Below are 24550 nucleotides of genomic sequence, written 5' to 3'. Positions count from 1 at the left end.
TTTCCTTCATTGTCTGAGGTCCAGTATCTTGAGATTTGTTGTTTCATATATTTGTCTGGATTTCTATTTGTTTCAGGCAGGAGGGCAAATCTGGTCCCCATTATTCCATCTTGGTTGGAAATAGAAAGCTCTTTACTGCTTCATATTATCAACTATTGATCACAGGATATTAAAACCTGTGATCATGATTGTGGATTTGACTATTTCCCTACTTTTTTTTTTTTTTTTTTGGTAGTGCTGGGGATTGAACCCAGGGATTTGTACATGCGAGGCAAGCACTCTACCAACTGAGCTATATCCATCCCCAGCCTTATTTCTCTATTTTTGTTGGGATTTGTGTCATGACTTTTTGTTTGTTCATTGTTTTGCTTTAAGTACTGGGGATTGAACAGGGATACTTTGCCACTGAGTTACGTCTCCTGTCCTTTTTATTTTTATTTTTATTTTTTTATTTTGAAGCAGGGTCTTACCCAGGCTGACTTCTAACTTGTATCCTCTTGCCTCAGTCTTTGGAGTCTCTAGGATCATAGGCATGTGCCACCATACTGGGCTGTCATGTAATTTGAAATCCTATTATTAGATGTCTTAAATTTATATGTAATATTATGTCTTCCTGATGAATTCACCCTTTTATCATTATGAAATGTCCCTCTCTCTCTCCCCCTCTCCAGGGAAAGACTTCTAGTCTTTTTTCTTTTTTTTTTTAAAGAGAGAGTGGGAGAGAGAGAGAGAGAGAGAGAATTTTTTAATATTTATTTTTTAGTTTTCGGCGGACACAACATCTTTGTTTGTATGTGGTGCTGAGGATCGAACCCGGGTCGCACACATGCCAGGCAAGGTGCCACCGCTTGAGCCACATCCCCAGCCCTAGTCTTTTTTCTTTTCTTTCTTTTTTTTTTTCTTTTTCTGATACCAGAGATTGAACCCAGAGGTGCTTAACCACTGAACTACATCCCCAGCCCATTTTATATTTTATTTAGAGACAGGGTCTTGCTGAGTTGCTTAGGGCCTTACTAAGTTGCTGAGGCTGGATTTGAACTTGCTATCTTCCTGCCCCAGCCTCAGAGCTAATGGGATTATAGCTGTGTTACACCATACCCAGCTATTTTAGTTTTCTTAAACTTAGTGTTTGCATCATATATTTTTTCTTTTTCTAAAAACAAAATTATTTTTTACTTTTAGGTGGACACAATACCTTTATTTTATTTTTATGCAATGCTGAGGATCAAACCCAGTGCCTCACACATGCTAGGCAAGCACTCTACCTCTGAGCCATAACTCCAGCCCAGCATCATATATATTTTCTGTGCTCTAATTGGGCAGGGTGTCTGGGGATAGAATCCAAGGATTTGTACTTGCTAAGCATGTGCTCTACTGCTGAACCACACCCCCAGCCATTATGTTTTAACTTTTTTTAAAAAGTTTTTTATAAGATCTTTATTTAATTAATTAGCTAATTTATATGCAGTGCTGAGAATAGAACTCAGTGCCTCACATGAACTAGGAAAGCACTCCACCACTGAGCTACAACCCAGCCCCAATTATGTTTCAGCTTTTAACTGTTATTGTTTTAGTGTGTTTCTTTTGTAGACAGCATAGAATAGGACCCAGTGCCATCCCAAGCCATACTGGACAGGAGGTAGAAAGAAAACACACACACACACACACACACACACACTCATATATAATGATTTTTTTTTTTTTTTGCCAGTGTTGGGGATTGAAATTAGGGCCTTGTGGGCTGGGGATGTGGCTCAAGCGGTAACGTGTTTGCCTGGCATGTGTGTGGCCCGGGTTCGATCCTCAGCACCACATACAAATAAAGATGTTGTGTCTGACAAAAACTAAAAAAATAAATAAATGTTTAAAAAAAATTAGGGCCTTGTGCAAGCTCTTTTTTTTTTTTTTTTTTTAGTTGTATATGGACTCAGTGCCTTTATTTGTTATTATGTGGTGCTAGGATCAAACCCAGTGCCTCACAATTGCAAGGCAAGTGCTCTACCACTGAGCTACAACTCCAGCCCATTGTGCATGCTCTTTTATGTAATATTTAATGGTTAAATTTTTTCAACGTGGACATAATGGTGCACACCTGTAATCCCAGTGACTCAGGATTCTGAGGCAGGAGATTCACAAGTTGGAGACCAGCCTTAGCAACTTAGTGAGAGCCTGTCTCAAAATAAAAAATAAAAAGGACTAGGAATGTAACTCAGGGGCAAAGTGCCCCTGGGTTCAATCCCCTGAACCAAAAGAAAAAAAATTCTAGAACCTTAAAGTCATTGAAAAATGTTGACAAATTCAGAATTATGTATATTGCTGTTCTTACTTTAATGGAGCAGATTCACCCATAATATTTTCAAAATATATTTCTTTGCTTATTTCATTTTCAGTTGAGACAATTGCCATGTTTGACAGCTCTCTTGACCAAGTAACAATCTGAAGTAATTTTAAACTTCAGTTTACAGAAACTTATTTTGTAGGACTACACTATGATTGGTAGTATTAAAACATTCTCGGGGGGGCGGTGGCTGGAGTTATGGCTCAGAAGTAGAGTGCTTGTCTAGCCCATGTAGGGCACTGGATTTGATCCTCAGCACCACATAAAAATAAATAAATAAAATAAAGGTATTGTGTCCATCCAGAACTAAAATTTAAAAAAAAATAATAATAATTCTTGGGGCTAGGAGCATAGCTCAGTCATAGTGCACTTACTTAACATTGCAGGAGGCCCTGGTCTTGAGCAGGCCCTTAGCTGGGAAGCACTAATAAATAAATAAAATGTTCTCAAAACCACTTTCAGCAGGGTGCAGTGGCGCACACCTGTAATCCCAGTGGCTGGGGAGGCTGAGACAGGAGGATTGCAAGTTCAAAGCCAACCTCAGCAACTTTGCGAGGCACTAAGCAACTAAGTGAGACCCTGTCTCTAAATAAAATACAAAATAGGGCTGGAGATGTGGCTCAGTGGTTGAGTGCCACTGAGTTCAATCCCTGGTACCCAACAAATAAATACATAAATAAAAATAAAAGTAAAAAGCTGGGAATGTGTCTCAGTGGTTAAGTGCCCCTCGGTTCAATTCCCAGTACCCTCCCCCCTCCCCCCGCAAATTATGATCCTCCTGCCTTAGCTTACTGAATTGCTGGGATTACAGGTGTATGCCATGGTGGTACTAGAGATTGAACAGGCCCTTACACATGCTAGGTAAGTGTTCTACTACTAAGCTACATCTCCAGGCCTTTTTATTTATTTATTTTAATTTTGAGACAGGATCTCACTAAATTGCCCAGGTTGGTCTTAAATTTGAAATCCTCCTGCCTCTGCTCCTGAGTAGCTGGTGTATATGTTTTTAATGCAGTAGAGCTGCCATAAGAATATCCTATCTAATTCACCAAAATACATATATCCTTTGAATGGTACTAAAAAAGTTATCATATTTAAATTCACAGGTGTAGTATTTTGCATCTTATATTAAGATGATGAGCCTTGTGTGCAGTAACGCTAACCTTATAATAACAGAGACTTGAGGGCTAAGGCAGGAGGATTTGAAGTTCAAGACCAGCCTCAGCAAATAAGTAAGACCCTGTCTCATAATTAAAAAAAAAATAAATAAATAAGGCTGGGTATGTAGCTCAGGTAAAGTACTCCTGGATGCAAGCACTAAAACAACACACATAAAAAATGATGATGAGCTGAGTAAGGCAAAAATTTAGTATAATCCTTTTGTTGGGAAATAATGGCTTGTATATTCCTACCATATATGCTCTATTATTATATCCCCAGCCATACTAGTTTTTAAGTCAATGTCATATTTTTTCCTTTTATTAACAGATTAATAAACAAACTATATCCAGAGTTTTCTTTAGTTCAATGAAGACAATAAATCTGGCACTAGGGTTGTGGCTCAGTGGTAGAGCACTTGCCTAGCACATGTGAGGCACTGGGTTTGATCCTTAGCACTGCATTAAAAATAAGTAAAGGTATTGTGTTCATCTACAACTTAAAAAAAATCTTACCAGTTTTGAAAAAAGACAATAAATCTTCTGTTGAATCCTTATTTAATTTGTTGTTGTTGTTGGCATTGGGGATTGAACATGGGGCACTTTACCACTGAGCTACATTCCCAGCCCTTTTTAATCTTTTATTTGGAGGTGAGGTGCAAGTTACTTTGGGCCTCCCTAAATTGCAAGGCTGATTTCTAACTTGCAATCCTACTGCCTCAGCCTTCCAGGACACTGGGGTTATATGTGTGCTAGCATTATTCCTAATGTGGATATATCTTATGATCTGATACATAATAAATGATGGGATACATATATTGTATAGTCAAAAAGTTTAGAAACAGCTGGTAAAGTCACACATTTTGTAATCCCAGCAACTGGGGAGGCTAAGGCAGGAGGATTGCAAATTAGGATCAGCCTGGGCAAATTAATGAGACCCTGTCTCAAAATAGAATGAAAAAAAGCTGGGAATGTAGCTCACTGGTAGAGTGTCCCTGGGTTCAATCCCCAGGAATTGCATGAAATGAAAAAAATAAATAAATAAATAAAGGGAAATAGATTTTGTGTCTTTTACCACAAAAGGTATTTTAGCTTTTGCATGATTTCCCAGTAACATTTTAAATTTATTAAAAATAAGATAAAGATTAAGATAAAGATCGCTTTGAATGATTAAATATATTATTATATTGATTTACAACTACATTTATAGGCTGGGAATGTGGTTCAGTGGTAGAGCACTTTCCTAGCATGTGAAAGGCCCTGGGTTCAATTCCCAGAACCTTAAAGAAAAGTTCAACTATGTTTAGAAACATTCCCAAAATGGGACTTCCAATAGTTTCTTGTGATCCTTTAAAAGATAAATTGATTTTTGCAAAAAACATAACATGTAAAATCACCCAGAGACTATTTCACCATATTTGTCTAATTTGATTGCCTCTAGAGAACATTATCTATTATACAATTAGTCTGAATATTTTATAAAACACTTTCATTTATAAAGCATCATGATGAAAATGGAACATTCAAGTCTTGGTTAAGGTGATGCCTGCCAGGTTTCTCTACTGCAAAGTTACTTTTTTTTTTTTTTTCACTTTGCATAGTCTTGTCAGGAGAAGCAATTCCCTAAGACCAGCTCACATTCAAAAGGAGGAGAGGATTTAAGCCCCATATCTTAAAGGGATAAGAATCAAATATTTTAAAAATATATTTTTAGTTGTTGATAGACCTTTATTTTATGTATTTATTTACACGCAGTGCTGAGAATTGAACCCAGTACCTCACACATGCTAAGAAGTGCTCTACCACTGAGCTACAACTCCAGTCTAAGAATCAAATATTTAATATATATTTTGGAGGTGAGACTTTAAGGCTGTGTAACTATCATGTTTCACCTTAAAGTTTTGCCCATTAGTTTTAGCATTTAGTGAATTCCCCCCAGCTACTTGGAATTGAACCAAGGGCCTCAGGCATATTAGAGAAGTGCTCAACTACTGAGCTACATACCCAGCCCCTTTTATTTATTTATTTATTTTGTGGTAGGATCTAAGTTGCTGAGGCTGATCCTCCTGGCTCAGCCTCCCACACACCTGGGATTACAGGTGTGTGCTACTGTGCTTGCTCTGCAGCAATTGTTATGGTGGGATTCTTTTATTTTTTATTTTTTTGGTATCTTGGGATTGAACCCAGGGGTGCTTAATCACTGAACCACAGTCCTTTCTCTCTTTTTTTTTTTTTTTATTTTGAGACATGGTCTTACTAAGTTGCTTAGTGCCTCACTATGTTGCTGAGCCTGGCTTGAATTTGAGATTTTCCTGCCTCAGTTTTCCAAATAGCTGGGATTATAGGCATGCACCACTGAACTGGCTTAATATGATGGTATTCTAAAAGGAAGTTTTCTACTTTTCTCATTCCTTCTACATGTCGTTTCTGGAATTCTTTTTTTCTTCCTTTTTTTTTGGGGGGGGTAGTGCTGTGGCTAGAGCTCAGGGCTGTGTGAACTCATAGTTAGGTGTATGTACAAATATGTAACAACATATCCCACCATTAAGTACACCTATAATGTACTAAGAAAAAAATTCAAATGGGCTGGGGTGTAGCTCAGTGGTAGAGTGCCCTTGGGTTCAATCTCCAGTACTGGAAAAAAACAAACAAACAAAAAAAAACCACAAAAAAAAACAAAAACAAAAGGAAATAAACCAAGATCTGGGCATGAGGTACTTGTTATTTCTGGAATAGCTTTTTTTTTTTTCCTTCTCAGTGGACAGACTGAGAACATTTCAGGAGCTATCAAGAACATATGACAACTAAAATGCAACACAGTATCTGTAGTAGGGAGCTTCTAAGATGTCCCTCAGTGGTCCCTCCTACTGATATTCATGGTCTAGTGTAATCTCCTCCCCTTGAGTAACTTGATTCAAACCAACAGATTGCTTTAACATGGAGGGGATGTCGCTTCCACGATTAGATTATATGAGATTGGAACTTCTGTTTTAATTTCTGACTCTCTTGTTGGCTTTTTTTAAAAAAATATTTATTCTTAAGTTTTAGGTGGACTCTATCTTTATTTAACCCAGTGCCTCATGCGTGCTAGGCGAGCACTCTACCACTGAGCCACAACCCCAGCCCCTCTCTTGTTGGCTTTGATGAAGCAAACTACCATGCTGTGAGATGCCTTACACAAAGGCAAACATGGCAAGGACTGATGGCATCTCTGGCTGACAGCCATCAAGGAACTGGGGCCCACCATTCGACAGGCTGCACAACCAGAGGCATGTGGGCCTGCCAACAACCAGAGGCATGTGGGCCTGATCCCTTCCCAGTCACACTTGTAGATGATTCCTCAATTCAATCCAATACCTTCTTTATGCCCTAAAGAGAGACTCTGAAGCTTAGGACCCAGGTGAGTCCAGCATGAATTCCTAGCCCACAAAGCATGAGAGATAATGAACATGCTTTTTTTAGCCACTAAGATTATGATCATTTGTTACACAGGAATAGATAACTAATGTATTATCCTTACTTGGATCCTATTACAGAAAAGATATTAGTGGGAAAATCCACGAAACTCTAGTCTGAAACTGAGCTAAATGTACTCTATAAATACTATTTTCTTAGCATTGATGAATGTGCCATATGGAGGTGGGGGAGATCTGGGATGTAGCTCAGTGGTAGAGCACTTGCTTAGCATGGTCAAGACCCTAAATGCTCCCCAGCACCCCACAAAGTGTTACCATAGTTAAGTAAAATTAACATTAGGGGGATGTAGGTGATTGGTATGGGATCTCTGAGGGCTTTGCAACTCTTTGGTAAATCTAAAATTATTTCAGAATAAAAACTAAAGAGGTTTGTGGAAGTAGATCATTGGTAGAGTGTTTGCCTAGCATGCTCAAGGCCAGAAGGGGGGAGTGAGGAGGGAGGGAGGAAAAGAAAGGGAAAGGAAAGGAAAGGAAAGAAAAGAAAGAAGCCACTTCTGGGTATTATATGTTATGTTTATAAGAAAGAGATTATACCAAGGTTGAGGAGAAAAACAATAAAGGTATCAGGTATCAGCAGTCTGGTGATAGGGACTCAAAGACTAGCTCTGAGGGGTTGCAGAAACAGATTAGAAAGAGGTATCAAGTGTGGTGGACACAGTGTGGTGGGGGGAAGTCACAGTGACTAAGTCCTGTTCGAACCCTCAGGGGTCAGTCTGATGGGGAGTCTTAGTTCTGTTGAGGAAATTTCCTCACATTCTGTTGAGGAAATTGCTGGGATAAAGCCTAATGTTTTTCCTGGGTGTCAGAGTCGAGTCTGGCTGAGGAATTCCAAGAAAAATGGTTTTTTGTTTTGTTTTTTTGGTACTGGGTACTGAACGTAGGGGCACTCAACCACTGAAACACAACCCAGCCCTTTTTTGTATTTTTAAATTCACAGACAGGATCTTGCTGAGTTGCTGTAAGCCTCTCTAAATTGCTGAGGCTGGCTTTGAACCTGTGATCCTCCTGCCTCAGCCTCTGAGCCACCGGGATTACAGATGTGCACCATGGCACTCGGCTCAAAAAAATACTTGTATATATTCATCTCAATTTAAAATCTCCCAAGATGTCAATGTCTGCTCCAAAATGGAATTGCTTCTCTGTTACTCTACTTTCATAGTTTTTATCTTTCCCTTCCTACCATCACGAATACCTATCTTATCTGCCAGGAGATAACCTCTTGTATTTATCAGTTTCAAAAGTGAGTTTGTGTAGTATGCGTGTGTAATCCCAACTATTTAGGAGGCTGAGCCATGAGGATTGCAAGTTTGAGGCCAGCTTTGGCAATTTAGTAAAACCCTGTCTCAAAAAAAAAAAAAAAAAAAAAAAAAAAAAGAGCTGGAGGGTGTAGCTCTGTGACAGTGTCCTAGGAATAAACCGCCAGTATAAAAAAAAAAAAAAACTTTTAAAAAAGGGCTGGGAGCCAAGTGCGGTGGTACACACCTGCAATCCCAAGGGCTTGGGAGGCTGAGGAAGGATGATCTTAAATTCAAAGCCAACCTCAGTAATGGTGAGGTACTAAGCAACTCAGTGAGACCCTGTCTCTAAATAAAATACAAAATAGGGCTGGGGATGTGGCTCAGTGGTCGAGGGCCCCTAAATTCAATCCCTGGAAAGGAAGGAAGGAAGGAAGGAGGGAGGGAGGGAGGGAGGGAGGGAAGGAAGGAAAGAAAGAAAGAAAGAAAGAGAAAGAGAGAAAAAAGAAAAAAAGGGGTTGGGGCTGTAGTTTAGTAGTAGAGCAATTGCCTAGCATATTGCAAGACCATGGATTCAGTCCCTCAGTACTACACACACACACACTCACAAAGAGCTCGCAGGGATCTATGTGGCTCACCAATAGAATGCTTGCCTAGAAAGTTCAACCCTCTGGGTTCCATCCCCAGAACTGGGAGGTGGGAATGAACTTGCAAGCATATCTTATTTTCCACTTCTACCCTTATCTCACTTAAGCATTTATTGCTTCACACATTTACAGGCTGCCTATCTTCAGAAGTTATTTATTATTTTAGGTATTGGGGATTGACCCCAGGTGCTTTACCACTGAGCAAGTCCATTTTTTATTTTGAGACAGGGTCTTGCCAAGTTGCTAAGGGAGGCCTCGAATTTATGATTCACCTGCCTTAGCCTCCTGAGTAAATGGGATTACAGGCGTGCACCACATAAATTGTGACTACAAGTGTGTGTCACTGCCAGCCCCACAACACTTATTTTAATTCTATTCCTCAGCCTCTCCAAACAGGAAATGGGAATGAGCAGTAGCACCTTCTGACCACCAGCCCTCTGGGAAATATATCAGGTGAAATAACTGCAAAAGTTAGATGGGTATGTGGCAGGTCATTAAAAGGACTGATTGCTTTTGCATACAGGTGATTTTCCTCCAGACCTTCTTCCTATCTAAATTCCCTTGTCTACCACTCTGAAATGCTTCTTCCAGTAACTTGTATCCCTCTTGGTCTGCATAGACCACATTCACTACACAGTAAAAAACAAGCACATAAGACACTTTGCCAAAGTTAAAAGCGCATCAAACACGCCTAGCATTTATTATTTTAATCACAAACCTACAGACCCCTCAGTACACCCTCCTTGGGGCCTGGCCCCAGCAATCCAAAGCTGATGACCTTGGGTATAGGCAGCAGGAGAGGTGGGGATGGGTAAGGAGTGTCTCTTGATAACTCTGAAATGGGGGGAATCCTCCAAATGAAGAACTGAGTAGGGGCCAGAGGTTAGGGATAACCTAGCTTCTGAGTAGGGGGGACAATAAAAAAATCAGTTAAACAAATGAGAGAAGGTACAATACACTTTTGCAACCCTTCCTCCAAGCCTCTGCCTGTAAGGGAGACTTTGTCTTTTTCCTGGGCAGGGATCTCCCTGGAGGGGCCCCGTCCTTCACCCTGTTCTACATTTTGAACAACAGTACTGGGGTACTAGACACCTGGTCTGGATCCCCAGTAATCCCCAGCATCTCCCCAAACTTTCCCTAAAGGAAGAAGACAGGACTCTACCCAAGGGTAGAGGCTTAACTCTCACTCCAGATCTAGGTTGGAAGAATAAAACTGTAGAATTTCAACATCTGTCCTCTTCCCCAAGAGCAGAGTTAGCTCAGAGCCCTCCTAGGTCAGGTCAGGTTGGTCCCAGGTTAAGGTGGGGAGCTTAAGTACTGCTCCTCCCTGCTGAGTGGAATGCTTGCATGAGATGTTGCTAAGGGCCAAGGGTAGGGCTGTGGTCTTCAAGTGGGATGGCCTGCTCCTACTGACTCCTTCACACCTGAAACACCTGTGCTGGACTCTTCCTATAGGGAAAGGATAGAATGGGGCCTGGCCTCCATTCCCAGAAGGGCAGGACTCAAGTTCCCATGGGAAGGGGCTGGGTCATGTCCTCACTTCTATTCCTTGTTTGGACAGGGAAGGGTTCATGGGGAAGGAGATGGGCTTAACCCCCCCAGGGGTGGGACCTCCTCTTCCAGTGCCAAGATGGGCTAGACTGGCAGATCCCAGGGAAGGGATGGAGCAGCATCCTGACATCTCCTATTCCCAGGAGACCTGGTTAAGACAGTCTTTAGTGGGCAGAGGTGGGACCCCATCCTGTCTCCTTTGGTCTCCTGGTCAAGGGTAGGGCCCATAGAGCAGGGACAAGGCTGTGATCCCCAGCAGACAGACCCTGATCTCACAGCCTTCTCCCTCTGAAATACCTGCACTGGGCTATGCCTTTGGGGGAAGGGGCAGACCCTCATCGGACTCCTCCTCCTTGACTATTACAGGGGTGGAACCTGATCACATCTCTACTTCCCCCAAAATTCCTGGGCAGGGCAGTTTCATGGGAGGGTGGGGAAAAGGCAGGGCCTCATCCTGACTCCTCCTCCTTTCCTGGGTGGGGAAGGTCCCAGGGGAGGGGTGAGGCCTGATCAGGACTCTTCCTCCATGCTGAAGCTGCTGCGGCGGCTGCTGGCCTTTGAGACAGCCGGGGATACTGAAGAAAGCAGGGGGTCAGAGGCAGCCCGCAGTGGGGACAGGGCACCCCCCGACAGTCCTCCCACCACCCCCTCCTCCTCCTCCATCAGAATGTCCTCCAGCCCCAGGTGGAAGGGGTCTCCCAGGTCCCCCAGGTGGTCACTGGGAAAGTGCAGGTCCAGAAGAGCATCTGAAGGTGGTGCTGGGGGCTGCTGATGCGGAGCATTCTGGGCAGGTCCCCCTGCTACATGAAATGCTGCTGTGCCTGGCCTGCCCTCCTCCTCAATGTCCAGCTGCTCTGGCTTGAGGCTGTCAGAGGCTGAAGTCGTGGTTAGGGAGAGCAGCCCTGGGGTGGGAGGCACTGGCAAACCATGGATCTGGGCCTGCAGTTCTAGCTCCTGTAAAAAGTAGGGGATGGGTACAGAAAAAGATGGGGTTCTGAGTCTCCCAGAGGCAGAGGAGGGTATTGGTTAAAAATCCAGACTGCCTGAGTTCCAATTCAACCTCTGCTACTGGATACTTTCAAAACTTTAGGCAAGTGGCTTAAAGTCTGAGCCTCAGAGTCCCAGTCTATAAAAGGGTTATAATAATGGTCCCCGTCATCTCATATGACTGTTGTAAGGATTAATGAGTTAATGGATATAAAACTTGTTACAGTGTGTGGCACAAGATAAACACCATATATTTTAGCTAATAGTCATAAATGTTATTAATGTTAGCTAACATTAATTAGTATTCTTATTAATGTTTTGATTATTATATATCATCATCATCATCATCATCATCTTATGAATCAGGAAACCTGGAGAATCCCCCAAATATGCCAAGATGGGAAACCAGGTCTGTTCTTGCTCTGCCTCTGCCTGCAGGATCCTTCACTCCCACCCGGTCACCCCTGCCACCATCTCTTCCTTCTAGACCTGAATTCGAAGCTGCAGGCTGCGGTTGGCTTGCTCCAGGGACCGCTGTCGACTTTCCAGATCTTTGGAGCGCTGTTGCTCCTTCTGCAACTTGCGGATATAATCCACAGAGGCCTTCAGGATGGTGCCTTTGTTCCAGCGCATCTCTCTATGGGGCCCAAGGCGGAAGAAAAATGGAAAGGCTGAATATGGAGTCTCTCAAGAGGTGAGGGGGGATCATACCAGGTAAATGGAGCACCCTACCAGATGCCCAGAACTTGAGGCAAGGCTACTCAAGGGTATGAAAACTCCCTGTCTAGAACCTTCTAGGCTTTACACACCAAACCCTGGAAGACCTGTGTGACCTGACCCCATCTGGATCCTTTGCCATATATGGCCCTCTTCATTTGTTGCACTACAGCCACAATGGCTTCTCATTGCTTGTAGAACATGGAAAACCATCCACATCTCAGGGCTTCTGCCCACCTGTGCCCTCTGCCTAGAATATTCTTCATCCAAACACCAACATGGCTACCTACCTAGCCTGCTTATGCTTTTTATTTCTTGTGTGCTGGGGATGGAATACAGGGCCTTGACCATGTGAGGTAAGCACTCTACCACTGAGCTACACCCCAGGCCCCCATCTTTAGGCTCTTAATTCAAATATTTCCTTATTAGCTGAAGTCTGTCCTGAGTTGAGCCCCACCTGTTCCACCCTTCTCACCCCAAAATCTCACCTTCTCCACCCCAAACTCTCACCTTCCTCAATGCACCAACACTCTCCCACCTTCCTTCTGTTTTTTGCGAGTGTGTGTGTGTGGGGGGGGTGCTGGGGATTGAACCTGGGGCCTTGCACATGCTAGGGTGTAGCTCTACCACTGGGCTACACTCCTGCTCTTTTCATATTTTATTTTGAATCAGGGTCTCACTAAGTTGCTTAGGGCCTTGCTAAGTTGCTAAGGCTGGCCTCAAACTTGCAATCCAACTGCCTCAGTCTTCTGAGTAGCTAGAATTATAGGAGTGTGCCACTGTGCCTAGCTTCCTTCTGTTCTTTGTTTTTCCCCTGACACTGATCAAAATGTGAATCTCACAGATTTTACTAATTCATCTTGTTTACTGTCTGTCGCCCCAACTAAAACATGAGTTCTATGAGGTCAAGGATCTCTGTCTCTTTTTTTCCCTCTGGTATCCTCAGGGCCTACCATGGTACCTGATACAAAATAGAGGCTCAATAAATAAATCTTGAATAGAATAAATAAAGGAAGTACTAAGTGAATAGAACACTAGGTGCAATACGTTCTGTAGGGAGCAGACAGGACATATAAACCATACCATCACACACTTAATATTTTAGATGGGCACACAGTGAGAGTCTGCAACCCTGCTCAGGCTGAGAAAAGACCAGAAGAGAACTGGCGCTTGGGCAAGACTTCATGGAGGGCCAATCAAAGAACAAATTATTTAGCATGGGGCACCCCCCCACCTCCCACTGGCCTGGGATCCCCAGCCCAGACTCACGGGTCATTGGACTTGGGAATGAGGGTGCCCAACTCCTTGATCCTATCGTTAATGTTGAATCGCCTGCGACGCTCAACTTTGGAGGCAGGGAGAGAGAAAGAAAAGGTGAAAGAGTCATCAATGGGTAAAAGAGGGAAGAGAAAATGGGATGCTGGAAAGCTGGTATAGGGAGGGGGCTCCCCATGGAGAGAGGGCCAGAACTCAGAGCAAAGCAGGAATGTGTAGCGCATGGGCAAGCGTGCACACTCAGGCTTACTCAGGTTGTGATTGTCTTTCTTCTGGCGTTCCTTCAACAGGGCCTTTGCCTCGGTTTCTGGAAGAGAGCAGGGGTGGTAAAGGCCTCTAGACACAGAAAGAAGGAGCACGTGCAGATACAGAGGTAGGGGTTGGTGGGCTAGGGACCAGGGATGTGACTCTTTAAAGAGATGGGATCAGACTGTGTTGCCCATGTTATGAACTCCTGGGCTCAAGCAACCCTCCTGCCTCAGTTTCTTGAGTAGCTGGGACTATAGGTACAGGCCACCAAACTCACTTTTTTTAAAAAAGTGACTCTTCTTTATTATTTTTATGAGGACACGATGACAAGCCAGTTGTTTTACCCAAGATGAGAAGAAGTGAGGTGAAAGCAGGACCATGGATCATATAAAGAAAATGCAAAAACAGCCCATTTCATTCTTGCTTGCTTGTTTTTTATTCCCCCTTTTTGGTACTGGGAACTGAACCCAGGGCTTCATGAATGCCAAACAGACACCCTAGTACTGAGCTACACCCCAAGACCTGGCAGGCATGGAGCTCAGCCCAAGGTACAAAGTGGGGGTATGAAGCCAAGATTCTGGTACTTACCAGAGATCTCCCGTTTGATGTTAGGCAGCTCAGCTGGACAGGAGTTGCTGACAGTGATGGCTGGCGTGGCCACACCCTGATTACTGTACACGTCAAGCAGATTCCCTGACACAGGCAGCTGAGGGCAGCGAGAACACAGACACAATGGTTGGGAATAGGCCCCAGGCTCAGCCTCTCCTCAGAAGCAGGCTCCTGACTGCCCCCACACACCCCAAAGACAGGGCCCTCTAATGCAAGGACTGGTTGTCCCAGGAACCCTTCCTTCTTCAAGGAAATTTCACATGGCAACCCAATGTGGGGGGACAGAGCAAAGTGGACCTCTTGTGCTTTGCTGAGTGACTAGGGCCTGCCTAGTATGCCTATCACCCCTACCAGGTCCCTCAAATCTTTTAGGGGATCTCCCAAAGCCCTCTCCCAAACCGCAGTGCTGGCCCTGAGAAGAAATGCTGGAAAACCACCATTCTCAGGTCTTTCTCAGCTCTGATGTGACATTCCAGTCTGATAGCTCCTCCCAGCACAACATTCCAATCCAACATTCTTGGAACACTCCAACCCAATCTCCTCAGACCTTGGTAAATTGTCATGGTAACATTCCACCCAAAATCTGGCCTTCTGGAGCATTCCAACCTAATCTTCAGTCTTTCACTTTGATCAAGTCATTCCACCTTAAATACCACGCCATGTACCAAGGTCCTAACTCTAGGAAAATGACTCTAGGGACATTTTCCCACACATTCTGATCTCAACTACTCAACAACTACCACTGCTTTTATATCAGCCTAATGTTTTTCTTTCCTCTACACTCTCCTGGATCTACTCCAGTGCAACAAACCAGTATAAAAGTACACCCAAGTCCCACCTCTTGATGAATTGTCATGTTTTGACACTTCCTTATCTGTCTGATATAAGATCCCAATCCCTGTGTCTAAATCAATGAAAACTTCTGGACTGGGGATGTGGCTCAGTGGTAGAGTGCTTGCCTAGTGTGTGAGAGGCCCTGAGTTCAATCCCCAGGACCACACAAATTAAAATAGACAAAGTTCTAATAAACTGGTACCAATTTTTTGTAGTGCTGGGAATAGAACCCAGGTCTTCACACATGCTAGGCAAACACTCTACTGCTGGGCTATACCCCCAGATCCAAACTGGTACTATTTTTATACATTCTTTTTGGGGGAGAGTACTAGGAATTAAACTCAGAGGCACTTTACCCCTGAGCTACATCTATAGCCTGTTTTATTCTTTTATTTTGAGATAGGGTCTTGTGAAGTTGCTGAGGCTGGCCTCAAACTTTCAATCCACCTGCCTTAGCCTCTCGAGTTGCTAGGATTATAGGTGTGTGGTACCATGTCTGGACTACAAATGCTTCTATCCTCTTAATAAGTGGGAACAAAGTCAAACCATAGCTACTTATGTATATTGCAAAGCAAGCTATGAGATCCTTACAATGTACTAGTGTCAGAATGTTATAACAGTACATCCCTTATTCCAGAAAGTTTTACTCATTCTCTACTAGGGCCTCGCCTCTTGGCCCAGTACACTACAAGATACCACTTGTTACAACCCACACCAAATATTGAGCCTTTGGGCATGTTCCAGTCAATACATGGTCTGGGGATGCCCCAAACATCTGACTCCCTTGGGATATTCAAATTGCTATATGATTCTTATCTCTTGGTACTTCTACAGGAAAGCCCAAGTGCTTTGGTATGCCTTAATATCTCCATAAACTCCCTTCAAAGTCTATAAGGGCCTCCGCTTCACATAGTCCAATACAAGGCCCAAGGGCAATACTATGCCATATTCTCATCATAGGGCCTCCCTCTCTACCTTAGTACAATCAATGGCAAGGGTCTCATATATACACAGCCAACAAGGGTGTATTCTTAGTGATAAAAGGATGCCCTAATTTTCAGACCAATCAATCACCCGTCTCAAGGCCTCACCGTGCTGGGGAGCTGCAGCCCTGCGGTGCCTCCGGGCAGGTAGCTGAGCATCTCATCATTGTAACTGGACTCCAGGCTGATGATCTCATCAATGACATCATCAATCTGGGGGTAAAAGTAAATATTGTACAGGGTTAGAAGGATTGGAAGGGAAGGCTGGGGGTACAGTTTAGTGGTACAGCACTTGCCTAGCATGTATAAGGAAGGCCCTAGGTTCCATCCCCAGCACCACAAGAAAAATTGGAAGAAGGGCATGAGAGAGATGTCTACAGCCTTTTACCTCCTTCTCTGAGCTGGACCCGATGGTGAGCAGTGCCATGGGGCTGTTGGGAGCGCTGCCTGTGGGACCAGTGGTGTGAGCAGCCTCAGGGGCAGGCAGCGGCTGGGCACTGGTGGGCCCTGGTGGTGGGGTGAGGGCCTGGGAAGCCAGCTTGGGCCCAAGTGTAGTGGACAGGTACTGTTTCACCTGCTGCCGGCGTGCCTGCTGCAGGTGGTAGCGCGTTGGGTTCTCCAGGTGGGTCTGTACCTATGAGATAAGAAGGACGGGGCAGGGAGGGGACAAGGTGGAACAGTATCAGAGGGGTGATTCTGAGCCCCAGCCTGATCTCCCTGACTCCTCTGTTCCTAGGTTTAGGTATGCAAACTGGGTCCAGAATCTGAAAACCCTTAAAAAATATTGATGAATCTTGCCAGGCGCAGTGGCGCACACCTGTATTCCCAGCTACTTGGGAGACAGATGAGAGAGGATCATAAGTTAGAGGCCAGCCTGGGCAACCTGGCGAGACCCTACCTCAAAATAAAGAATAAATAGGGGTGGGGGTATAGCTCAGTGATAGAGCATATCTGGGTTCAATCCCCAGTACTGGAAAAAAATATTGGTGAATCTGACCAAAGGCCTAATCCCTTGCTCAAAAATCCTTCATAGTCCCTAAGATCCACCCACAGCTGACCAGAACTCTCAGTTTCTAGATCACCTTGTCACTGTTCCCACGACTCCCCTAGAATCTCTGACACCATCTAACAACTCCCCTGGAGTCTCTGACACCACCTAACATCTGGAAACTACACATGGTTTTCCAAAACACCCTAATCACCAAAGAATTACACACACACACAAACACACACACACACACACACACTCATGAGAAGCCCATCCTACAAAGCCAGTGCCCACCTGGGGCTTGGATGATCATCCGTGGTCCACCAAGACATCCTTGTAGCCCCCAAGAACTACTCACAAGTCCACAAAAACACCTCAGAAACACTAAACACATAGGACATTAGCAAAACCATTTAAATACTACCAGGGACCTTCTTTACAGACCCTAGAACCTCATCCAAAAAGACACTAGGACCCCAGGCCACCCCTAGCTCTTAGGACCACTTCTTTGACACCTGGAGTAACCCTCAGGGTCTCTAGACCTCACCTTACCTTGAGCACCTCCCTGGGCACCTGAGCAGGGGGTGGACGGCCCAATGTGTGGCCCCCAGCAGAGACGCCAACCACAGAGATGGCAGGAGAGGCAGGTGCAGGACTGGGGAAGGAAGCAGCTGCAGCCTGTTCGCGACGCTCACGCCTCTCCTGCTCCTGTGCCTGGGCCCGCATGAGTTGTTGCCGCAGCAAGACCCGGGATGAAGAAGATGACGACATGGCAGGGGTCCTGGAGCCCCCTGCAGAAGACGATGTAGAGAGTGTAGCTGGGGTGGTTGGTGTGGCCTGCAGTGATATTGGGAGGCTGTGGAATGGGAAATATGGGGCCATACGTAAGCTAAAAGTCTCTTCCCATGTCTAAGGGTCATAGTGTGCTGGAATAGACAGACATAGGAGCCAGGCAGATTCTCTGCCTTCGGAGGCTACAATGTGGAGGGCAAAACAAAGGAACCAGGCCTGTTTGCAGCCCTCAGGGGTCATAGTGGAACCAGACTCCGTCTCAGCATTCAGAGTTCAGATTAGTGGGGGAATTTTAGCCCTCACTCCTAATAGTGAAGCCTAGGTTTGAGCCAGTTCATATTCTACATGGAGATGCCATTGCTGGGCTCTGCAGGAGGGGCGTATCCCATTTAAAGGTCGAGTGGAAGCAGAATTCAGATTGCAGCAATGGACAAGGTATGCAAAGGACTCCTAAATCCAATTTGGGGCTGAGATGCTCTTGGAGCTCCTGGAAATGGGCATCAGGATAAAAGGGCAGTCTCGGGCACCCCCTTCCTTCCCTGTTAGGGCCTCTGGTCCCAGGAGCTAGTCAGTCTTGAAAATCTCAGAGATTTCACAATCCTCTCTTCCTGCCCCTCTTCCAGGTCCCCTCCCCTCTCTTAGAGCTCAGGCCGATGACTCAGCACATTTAGACTACCAGGCTAGGGGAAAGAAGAGAGTAGTAGGGGTTCCTCCAGGGATTAGGGTGGGTGGGCTTGTAAAGTGTGGGCGGGGCTGTGGTCATGACTCCGCCCACCTAGGGCGGAATTTACGCAGGACATTCCCTTCCACTGGGTGCTCCAGGCCTGCAAGAATATTTGTGTATCAATAGGTGTGTAGGTATAGTTAAGGGAGGCAGGGGAGTTCTGATCAGAGATAACATAGTTTGCCCACCTGTTTCCCTGTGTGACATGCTCTTTTAGGCCCCTGATTTTACTATCTAGAAAATACAGGCTGCTGAGAGAATGGGTTGGGCTAGCACTGAGGGACTTTGCCCTGTCGGGAGGGGAGGCTGAGGAACTGGGGGGGGGGGGTATCAGGTAGGCCAGTCATACCTGGAGCGTAGGGGTAGGGGTTGGCTTTTGAGCTCGTAGAAGCTGTCAGGATCAAGGATGTTTTCTAATTCAATGTCAGCAACAATCCCGGATTCCGGAAGCAAAGAGTTCAGGCTGAGGGTGGGAAGGAGGGAGGGGGGTGGTCAGTGATTGTAGGGAAAACTCATTCCTTTCCTTTTTTCTGAGACAAAGAGGGAGGGAGCCCTCAAGCATACTTGGCCACCTTGCTGGGTTACCTCCACCAAGAATCCCTTCATCTGTTCCCCATCCCCTTTCCTCTCCTAACTCTTTATTTCTGAGTTATCCATGGTCCCTTAAGAGCCAGAATAATGAATGCCTGAATCCCAACCCCTTCACTCTAACAATCACATGTAGCAGCAACCAGGGTTTGAGAAAAACAGAATTTAGGAATGACAATTCACTTCGAAGCATTCCTGACTTTTAAATTCAGAGTTCTCCCAGACACACCCCCATCCCCTACGTTTCTGACAGTTGCAGTTGAATGTTAGCCTATGTTTGAATCTACACAAACACACACACACCTAGGGGCATCCCTCAGCATAACTGTCCAATGTAACACTAACTGCATGCATCACAAAGACAACTGGAGACCATTCACTTTATCTAAGAGCTACCCCTTTGCAAGTGAGTTTTCCCCAGTCCCAGCCAGAGTTTACGAGACATTAATACACACCCAAATATAAAAATGGAAACACGAAAGGCTCCCTCACTCCAACAGTTTGGATTTACAAGTGAGAGAATTTGGGTGGATGATCTGCTTTATATGAGCATTCATTTCTTAACTGGAGGAACCTACCCAGTTCTCTCCTGTTTTTTTGGGGATAGATCAAGACACATACACACACACACACACACACACACACACACACACACATATCTCCAGTATCAAGATCCACTGGCACACAAAACAAGAAGCCATGCACACCCCTCCCTTCAAACTGTGCCCACTACTGTGATGATCCAGGTTACTATAAGGAATTAGAAGATGGTAAACCCAGAAAGGTTCCTGCTCAGCCCTCCATGCTGGGTGCAAGAACCCTAGTGCCCAGGGAACACTTACACACATGTGGATGAATATGCATCCTTGAATTTAGTCAAAGATTTAAAATCCTGAGACTGAGGGTGACTTCACTTGATAAGAATCCTCTCCCCTCCCCAAGGATCTGTCTTCCTTCCACTCCTCACTTTCAGATGGGGCCCTAAAACCACCCAGGAAGTAGGGAAGAGGAAGCTAGGGGAGCCGCTGAGGTCAGCACAATCCCAGGCAGAAAGGAGGCAAAGCCCCCTCCCATGCTCACACACCCATTGCACAGAAGTTGAAAGAGATGGGGTGCTGGGGTGGGCAGGGAGAGACGGAGCTCCAAAAAGGGTTGATGAGAGTGGGGATGAGAAGAAGCCAGAGAAGAGAACCTACCCATGCCGGGATGGTGCAATCAGTACTCACTCCAGCTCTAGGGACAGATTCAAGATCACCCCCGGGAGCCCGAGACAGACTGGGAGGGCCAGATGAAAAGAAGAGGGAGTGTGTGGGTAGTGAGTGGGCAGGGCTGGTTGAAAGGCGTGAGTGGCAGCAGGAACAAGACCCTCCTCTGGGTTCCCAAATAAGGTCTGAGGCCTGCCCGGAGCTTCCTACTCTACCGGGTGATCTCCCATTCAAGCCTCTGTAGGGTGTGGGATCTGACTGGGTGGGCAAGGGTAACAGGATTATTCTGGACAAGTCTTAGTGAATGTTACTTCTCTTGCTCACTCACTTACACACACAAGATTGGTATCACACCGCATAACTGAAATACCCCCGGTCTCTCCAGATTCAAGTTATTCCCAAACACATCAACCAATCACTGGGAGTCACTAAGGTCCCAAAACAGCACCTCTGCACCCCATTATCTTTCTTCCACAGAGAGAAAGGCTCCAGGATTTCCTTAAAATCAGTATATCCTCAATCAGTGTACCTGACAATGTACCCTCAAATTCATTCCTTTCATGCCCAACTCAAGGACCCCACATTCAGCCTCTAATTAGCCTCCCAAGTTCTGATACCTCAGACTAGTTTCTGGATACTACAGAATCTGCCATTCTAGACCCAGTCAAGGGCCCCCCCAAATCTGACCCTGCCCCCTTTAATGCACTCTCACGACTCCTTTAAGCCTCAGTCCAAGCAGGCCACCACAGGATTCCTTAGGTGCCCCCCCAAGATCGGCGCCCCAACGTCCTCCAAGCCTAGGCCAAGGGCCTACAATCCCAGTCAGGGGTCCCAATGCTCTCAGATGAGCCCCCCCCCCGGAACCCCAGTTAGCACTCCCGGCCCCAGGCAGCCCCGCACCTGAGCAGCTGGGCCGAATCGGCCGGCCTGCGCTCCTCCAACAGCACGAACACGGCTCGAGGGCCCTCCTTGTTGGCCTCTACGCCGTCCCGAGCTGGCTCGGCCGCATGAGACATGACGCCCGGCCCCGGGCAAGCCCTGCCAGGCCGGTCGGGCCTCGGCCCGGTCCCCCTAACAAAATAAGAGTCCCCCTCCCCCCGCTCGCCACCGCCTCCTCCTCCGCTAAGCCATGGAGCTAGCTCTGCGCGGGCGGGCGGCGACGGAGAGATGGGCTGGGCCGTGAGTCATCCCCCGCCCTGAACGGACCGACACCCCCCCACACACCTAACCCCGGACGACCGCCCTCCTCCCCCTCGTCCTCTTCCCCCTCCTCCCTGAACTGGGGAAACTCCACAGGAAGTGACCACACTGGGGATGGACAGCTCATACAGCCACACCCCTTAGTGAAGCATCCAATCGTTGAGGTGAGACTCCAGGGGCCCGCCCTAAGACACGCCTTTGAGGCGGACTGAACATTGAATTTGACCCGCCCTCATTCAGGGAGGGGGCACCTAGACCACGCCCTCAGTGACGGAGGCAAATAGGCGAGGGGTGATTTGGTTGAGTCACGCCTCCATGTTTGCATCGGTGTCTGAGCCACGCCTCCCCTTCTCAAATTATCCCTCCGCAAGATAATATTAAGCCGCTCCTCGGCTTTTCTGCGTCCGCGCACCAATGGCCAGTCGGCTAGCCGAGGGTCTCCAGGCCAAGCATTTAGCTTCAGGAACCGCGCCCTCTCCCGGTTCACGTTTGCAATATCTGCGTCCTATACCGCGCTACAACCTCGATTTCACCGTGCCTTCTCAGCCAAAGCCATAATAACTACGAGGCAGAAGCAGCTACACTTCCTGGAGGTGTTGGCCAGAAACCCTGCCCTTTCAGTACCCACAGTCCAGTCCCTCATCTGTCATGTTCTCTGTTATCTAAAGTAGTTATTGTACTATGGTCGTTGTTCTACAGAATAGATGCTTAATGAATCCTTGATGGATGGACCAATGACTTGTAGAATCATAGGGAGCCAGGTTTGAATATGGTAAGGGACTTCCCTTCTCCGAGCCTTCGCTTTCCAGACCTGTCAAATGGAATCCAAATACCTGTCTGAGCCAGGCGCGGTGGTGCACGCCTGTGGCTCTGGAAGCTGAGGCAGGAGCATCACAAGTCCAAAGCCAGCCTGGGCAGTTTAACGAGACCCTTAGCACTTAGAAAGACCCAGCCTGAAAATAAGAAATAAAAAGATCTGGGGATGTACTTCAGTGGTAAAATTGCCTCTGGGTTCAATCGTCAGTTAAAAAATAAAAGAAAAAATAAAAAGAAAGAAAAAAACTATATTTTGAAACAGGATCTTGCTAAGTGTCCCAGGCTGGCCTCAAACTTCATTTTTCCTGCCTCAGACTCTCAGTTGGAGAGTTCTTGCTTAGCATGTAAGATGCCCTGGGTTCAATCTTCAGGACCTCAGAAAAAATCAAAATTGAGCTGGGAGTGTGGCTCACCCCAACTCTAAGCCCAGCTCTGAAAACATAGACCTCACAAAAAAACCCAAAAGATTTTTATGGTGCCCTACATATGCAAGAATGGATAATTTTATAATAGAAGAAAAAAGAGGAGGGTATCATCTTAACAGATTAAAATATTACAGCTGGGGGCTGGGGTTGTAGCTCAGTGGTAGAGCACTTGCCTCGCATTCATGAGGCACTGGGTTCGATCCTCAGCACCACATAAAAATAAATAAATAAAATAAAGATAATCTGTACACCTACAAACTAAAAAAAAAAAAAATATTACAGCTGGCAGGATAGCACATGCCCTAATCATAGTGGCTCAAGAGGCTGAGGCAGGATGATCACAAGTTCAGCAATTTAGGGAGACCCTAAGCAACTCAGTGAAACCCTGTCTCTAAATAGAATACATAAAAAGGGCTGGGGGATGTGGCTCAGTGGGTAAGCGCCACCGGGTTCAATCCCCAGTACCACCCCTGTCAAATATATATATATATATATATAAAACGTGGCTGGGATCCCAACACCATGATGCATGCCTGTAATCCCAGTGATTTGGAGGCTGAGGCAGGAGGATCACAAGTTAGAGGCCTGCCTCTGCAATTCAGCAAGGCCCTAAGCAATTTAGTGAGATCCCTGTCTCAAAATTAAAAAAATAAATAAATAAAAAGGGCTGTGTATGTCACTAGTGGTGAAGAACCCTTGGTTCAATCATGAGTACCATAAATAAATAAATAAATAAATAAATAAACAAACAGCTAGCACTGGGGATGTTGCTCAGGTGTAGAGCACCCCTGGGTTCAATCCTCAGTACCAGAAAATGACAACAAAAATGGTGACTTGGGTCCTGATAGGAATTAGTAAATGGTATTTCTTCCCCATCCACTCCCCTCCCCCTTCTCCTTTTCCTCCTCTTCCTTCTTTTTTTTTTTTTTTTTTTTTTTTTGCAGTACCAGGGTTAGAACCCAAGGTCTTGCACATGATAGGCGAACACTGAGTTACATCCCTAACCCTTTTATTGATATAGTTTTCAGTTGTCAGTGGACCTTTATATTTATTTATTTATTTATATGTGGCACTGAGAATCGAACCCAGTGCCTCACACCTGCTAGGCAAGCACTGTACTACTGAGCTACAACCCCAACTAACCCTTTTTATTATTTGGGGGGGTGGCTACTAGTGATTGAACACAGAGGTGCTTTATCACTGAGCTATATCCCCAGCCCTTTTTATTGTTTTTTTTAAATTCAATGTCTCACTAAGTTGCAATTGAAGGACTTTGGAGGAATGGGGCGGTTAGGAGACAATTTGAGTATGTTAGTAGGAGCTAGTGGAGGGTGGATCATTAATACAATTATGAGATTAGAAGATGATTTGAGATGCTATCTTGTTTTCTTTGGGGAAAAAGGATGGTTTAGGGGTCTATCAGAAGATAGTGGGTGTTTAGGGACAGAGTTGCAAGGTAGTTAAAGAGTAGAGCTGTTAATTGCCATAGAATGGTGTGGTAGGCTAAATAATGTCCCTTCCAAAGATATCCACATCCTAATCCCTGGAACCTCTGAATGTTACTTAAATGGAAAAGGACTTTGTAGATATGATTAAGTTAAGGATATTTTTTTAGGGCTGGGGATGGAACTTAGGGCCTCACACATGCCTGCCAAGCACGCTAAGCACTCTATCATTGAGCTATATCCCCAGCCTTTTTTTTTGGTACCACATATTGAACCTGGGGCCCTGTGTATGTTTTATTTTGAGACAGG

The 24550-nt window shown here is 45.5% G+C and overlaps 1 protein-coding gene across 3 annotated transcripts; it reads right to left on the bottom strand.

Moving 5' to 3' along the window:
* Nucleotides 1-9523: 9523 nt before the first annotated feature.
* On the bottom strand, nucleotides 9524-21534 carry Tfe3 (transcription factor binding to IGHM enhancer 3). Of its 3 annotated transcripts, none has more exons than XM_027952236.2 (10): nucleotides 21256-21534; nucleotides 18912-19025; nucleotides 17599-17902; nucleotides 16447-16692; nucleotides 16167-16271; nucleotides 14221-14338; nucleotides 13634-13690; nucleotides 13378-13453; nucleotides 11881-12028; nucleotides 9524-11358 (listed from the first exon to the last, which is right to left on the bottom strand). In XM_027952236.2, exons 1-10 carry the CDS (start codon nucleotides 21369-21371, stop codon nucleotides 10915-10917), a joined length of 1728 nt encoding a protein of 575 aa, XP_027808037.2. In that variant the 5' UTR covers nucleotides 21372-21534; the 3' UTR covers nucleotides 9524-10914. The 3 variants fall into 3 exon arrangements, with proteins under 3 accessions (XP_027808037.2, XP_071462926.1, XP_071462925.1); XM_071606825.1 differs by lacking the exon at nucleotides 21256-21534 and adding an exon at nucleotides 20347-20416 and having other exon boundaries at nucleotides 17599-17883; XM_071606824.1 differs by lacking the exon at nucleotides 21256-21534 and adding an exon at nucleotides 20347-20416 and having other exon boundaries at nucleotides 17599-17837.
* Nucleotides 21535-24550: the final 3016 nt, after the last annotated feature.

The sequence above is a fragment of the Marmota flaviventris genome, chromosome X, assembly GCF_047511675.1.
Source record: "Marmota flaviventris isolate mMarFla1 chromosome X, mMarFla1.hap1, whole genome shotgun sequence".
In the NCBI taxonomy this organism is placed as follows: domain Eukaryota; kingdom Metazoa; phylum Chordata; class Mammalia; order Rodentia; family Sciuridae; genus Marmota; species Marmota flaviventris.
The sequence above is the reverse complement of the archived record's forward strand: the minus strand, read 5'-3'. Positions and strand labels throughout refer to the sequence as shown.

Excerpts from the sequence above, each read along its gene's own strand:
- Tfe3 (XM_027952236.2), bottom strand. The coding sequence starts at position 21,371 with ATGTCTCATGCGGCCGAGCCAGCTCGGGACGGCGTAGAGGCCAACAAG. Across the intron at positions 17,903-18,911 it reads CCCCTACCCCTACGCTCCAG|CCTCCCAATATCACTGCAGG; the intron begins GTATGACTGGCC and ends CCCATTCCACAG. Across the intron at positions 11,359-11,880 it reads GCCTGCAGCTTCGAATTCAG|GAGCTAGAACTGCAGGCCCA; the intron begins GTCTAGAAGGAA and ends TACTTTTTACAG.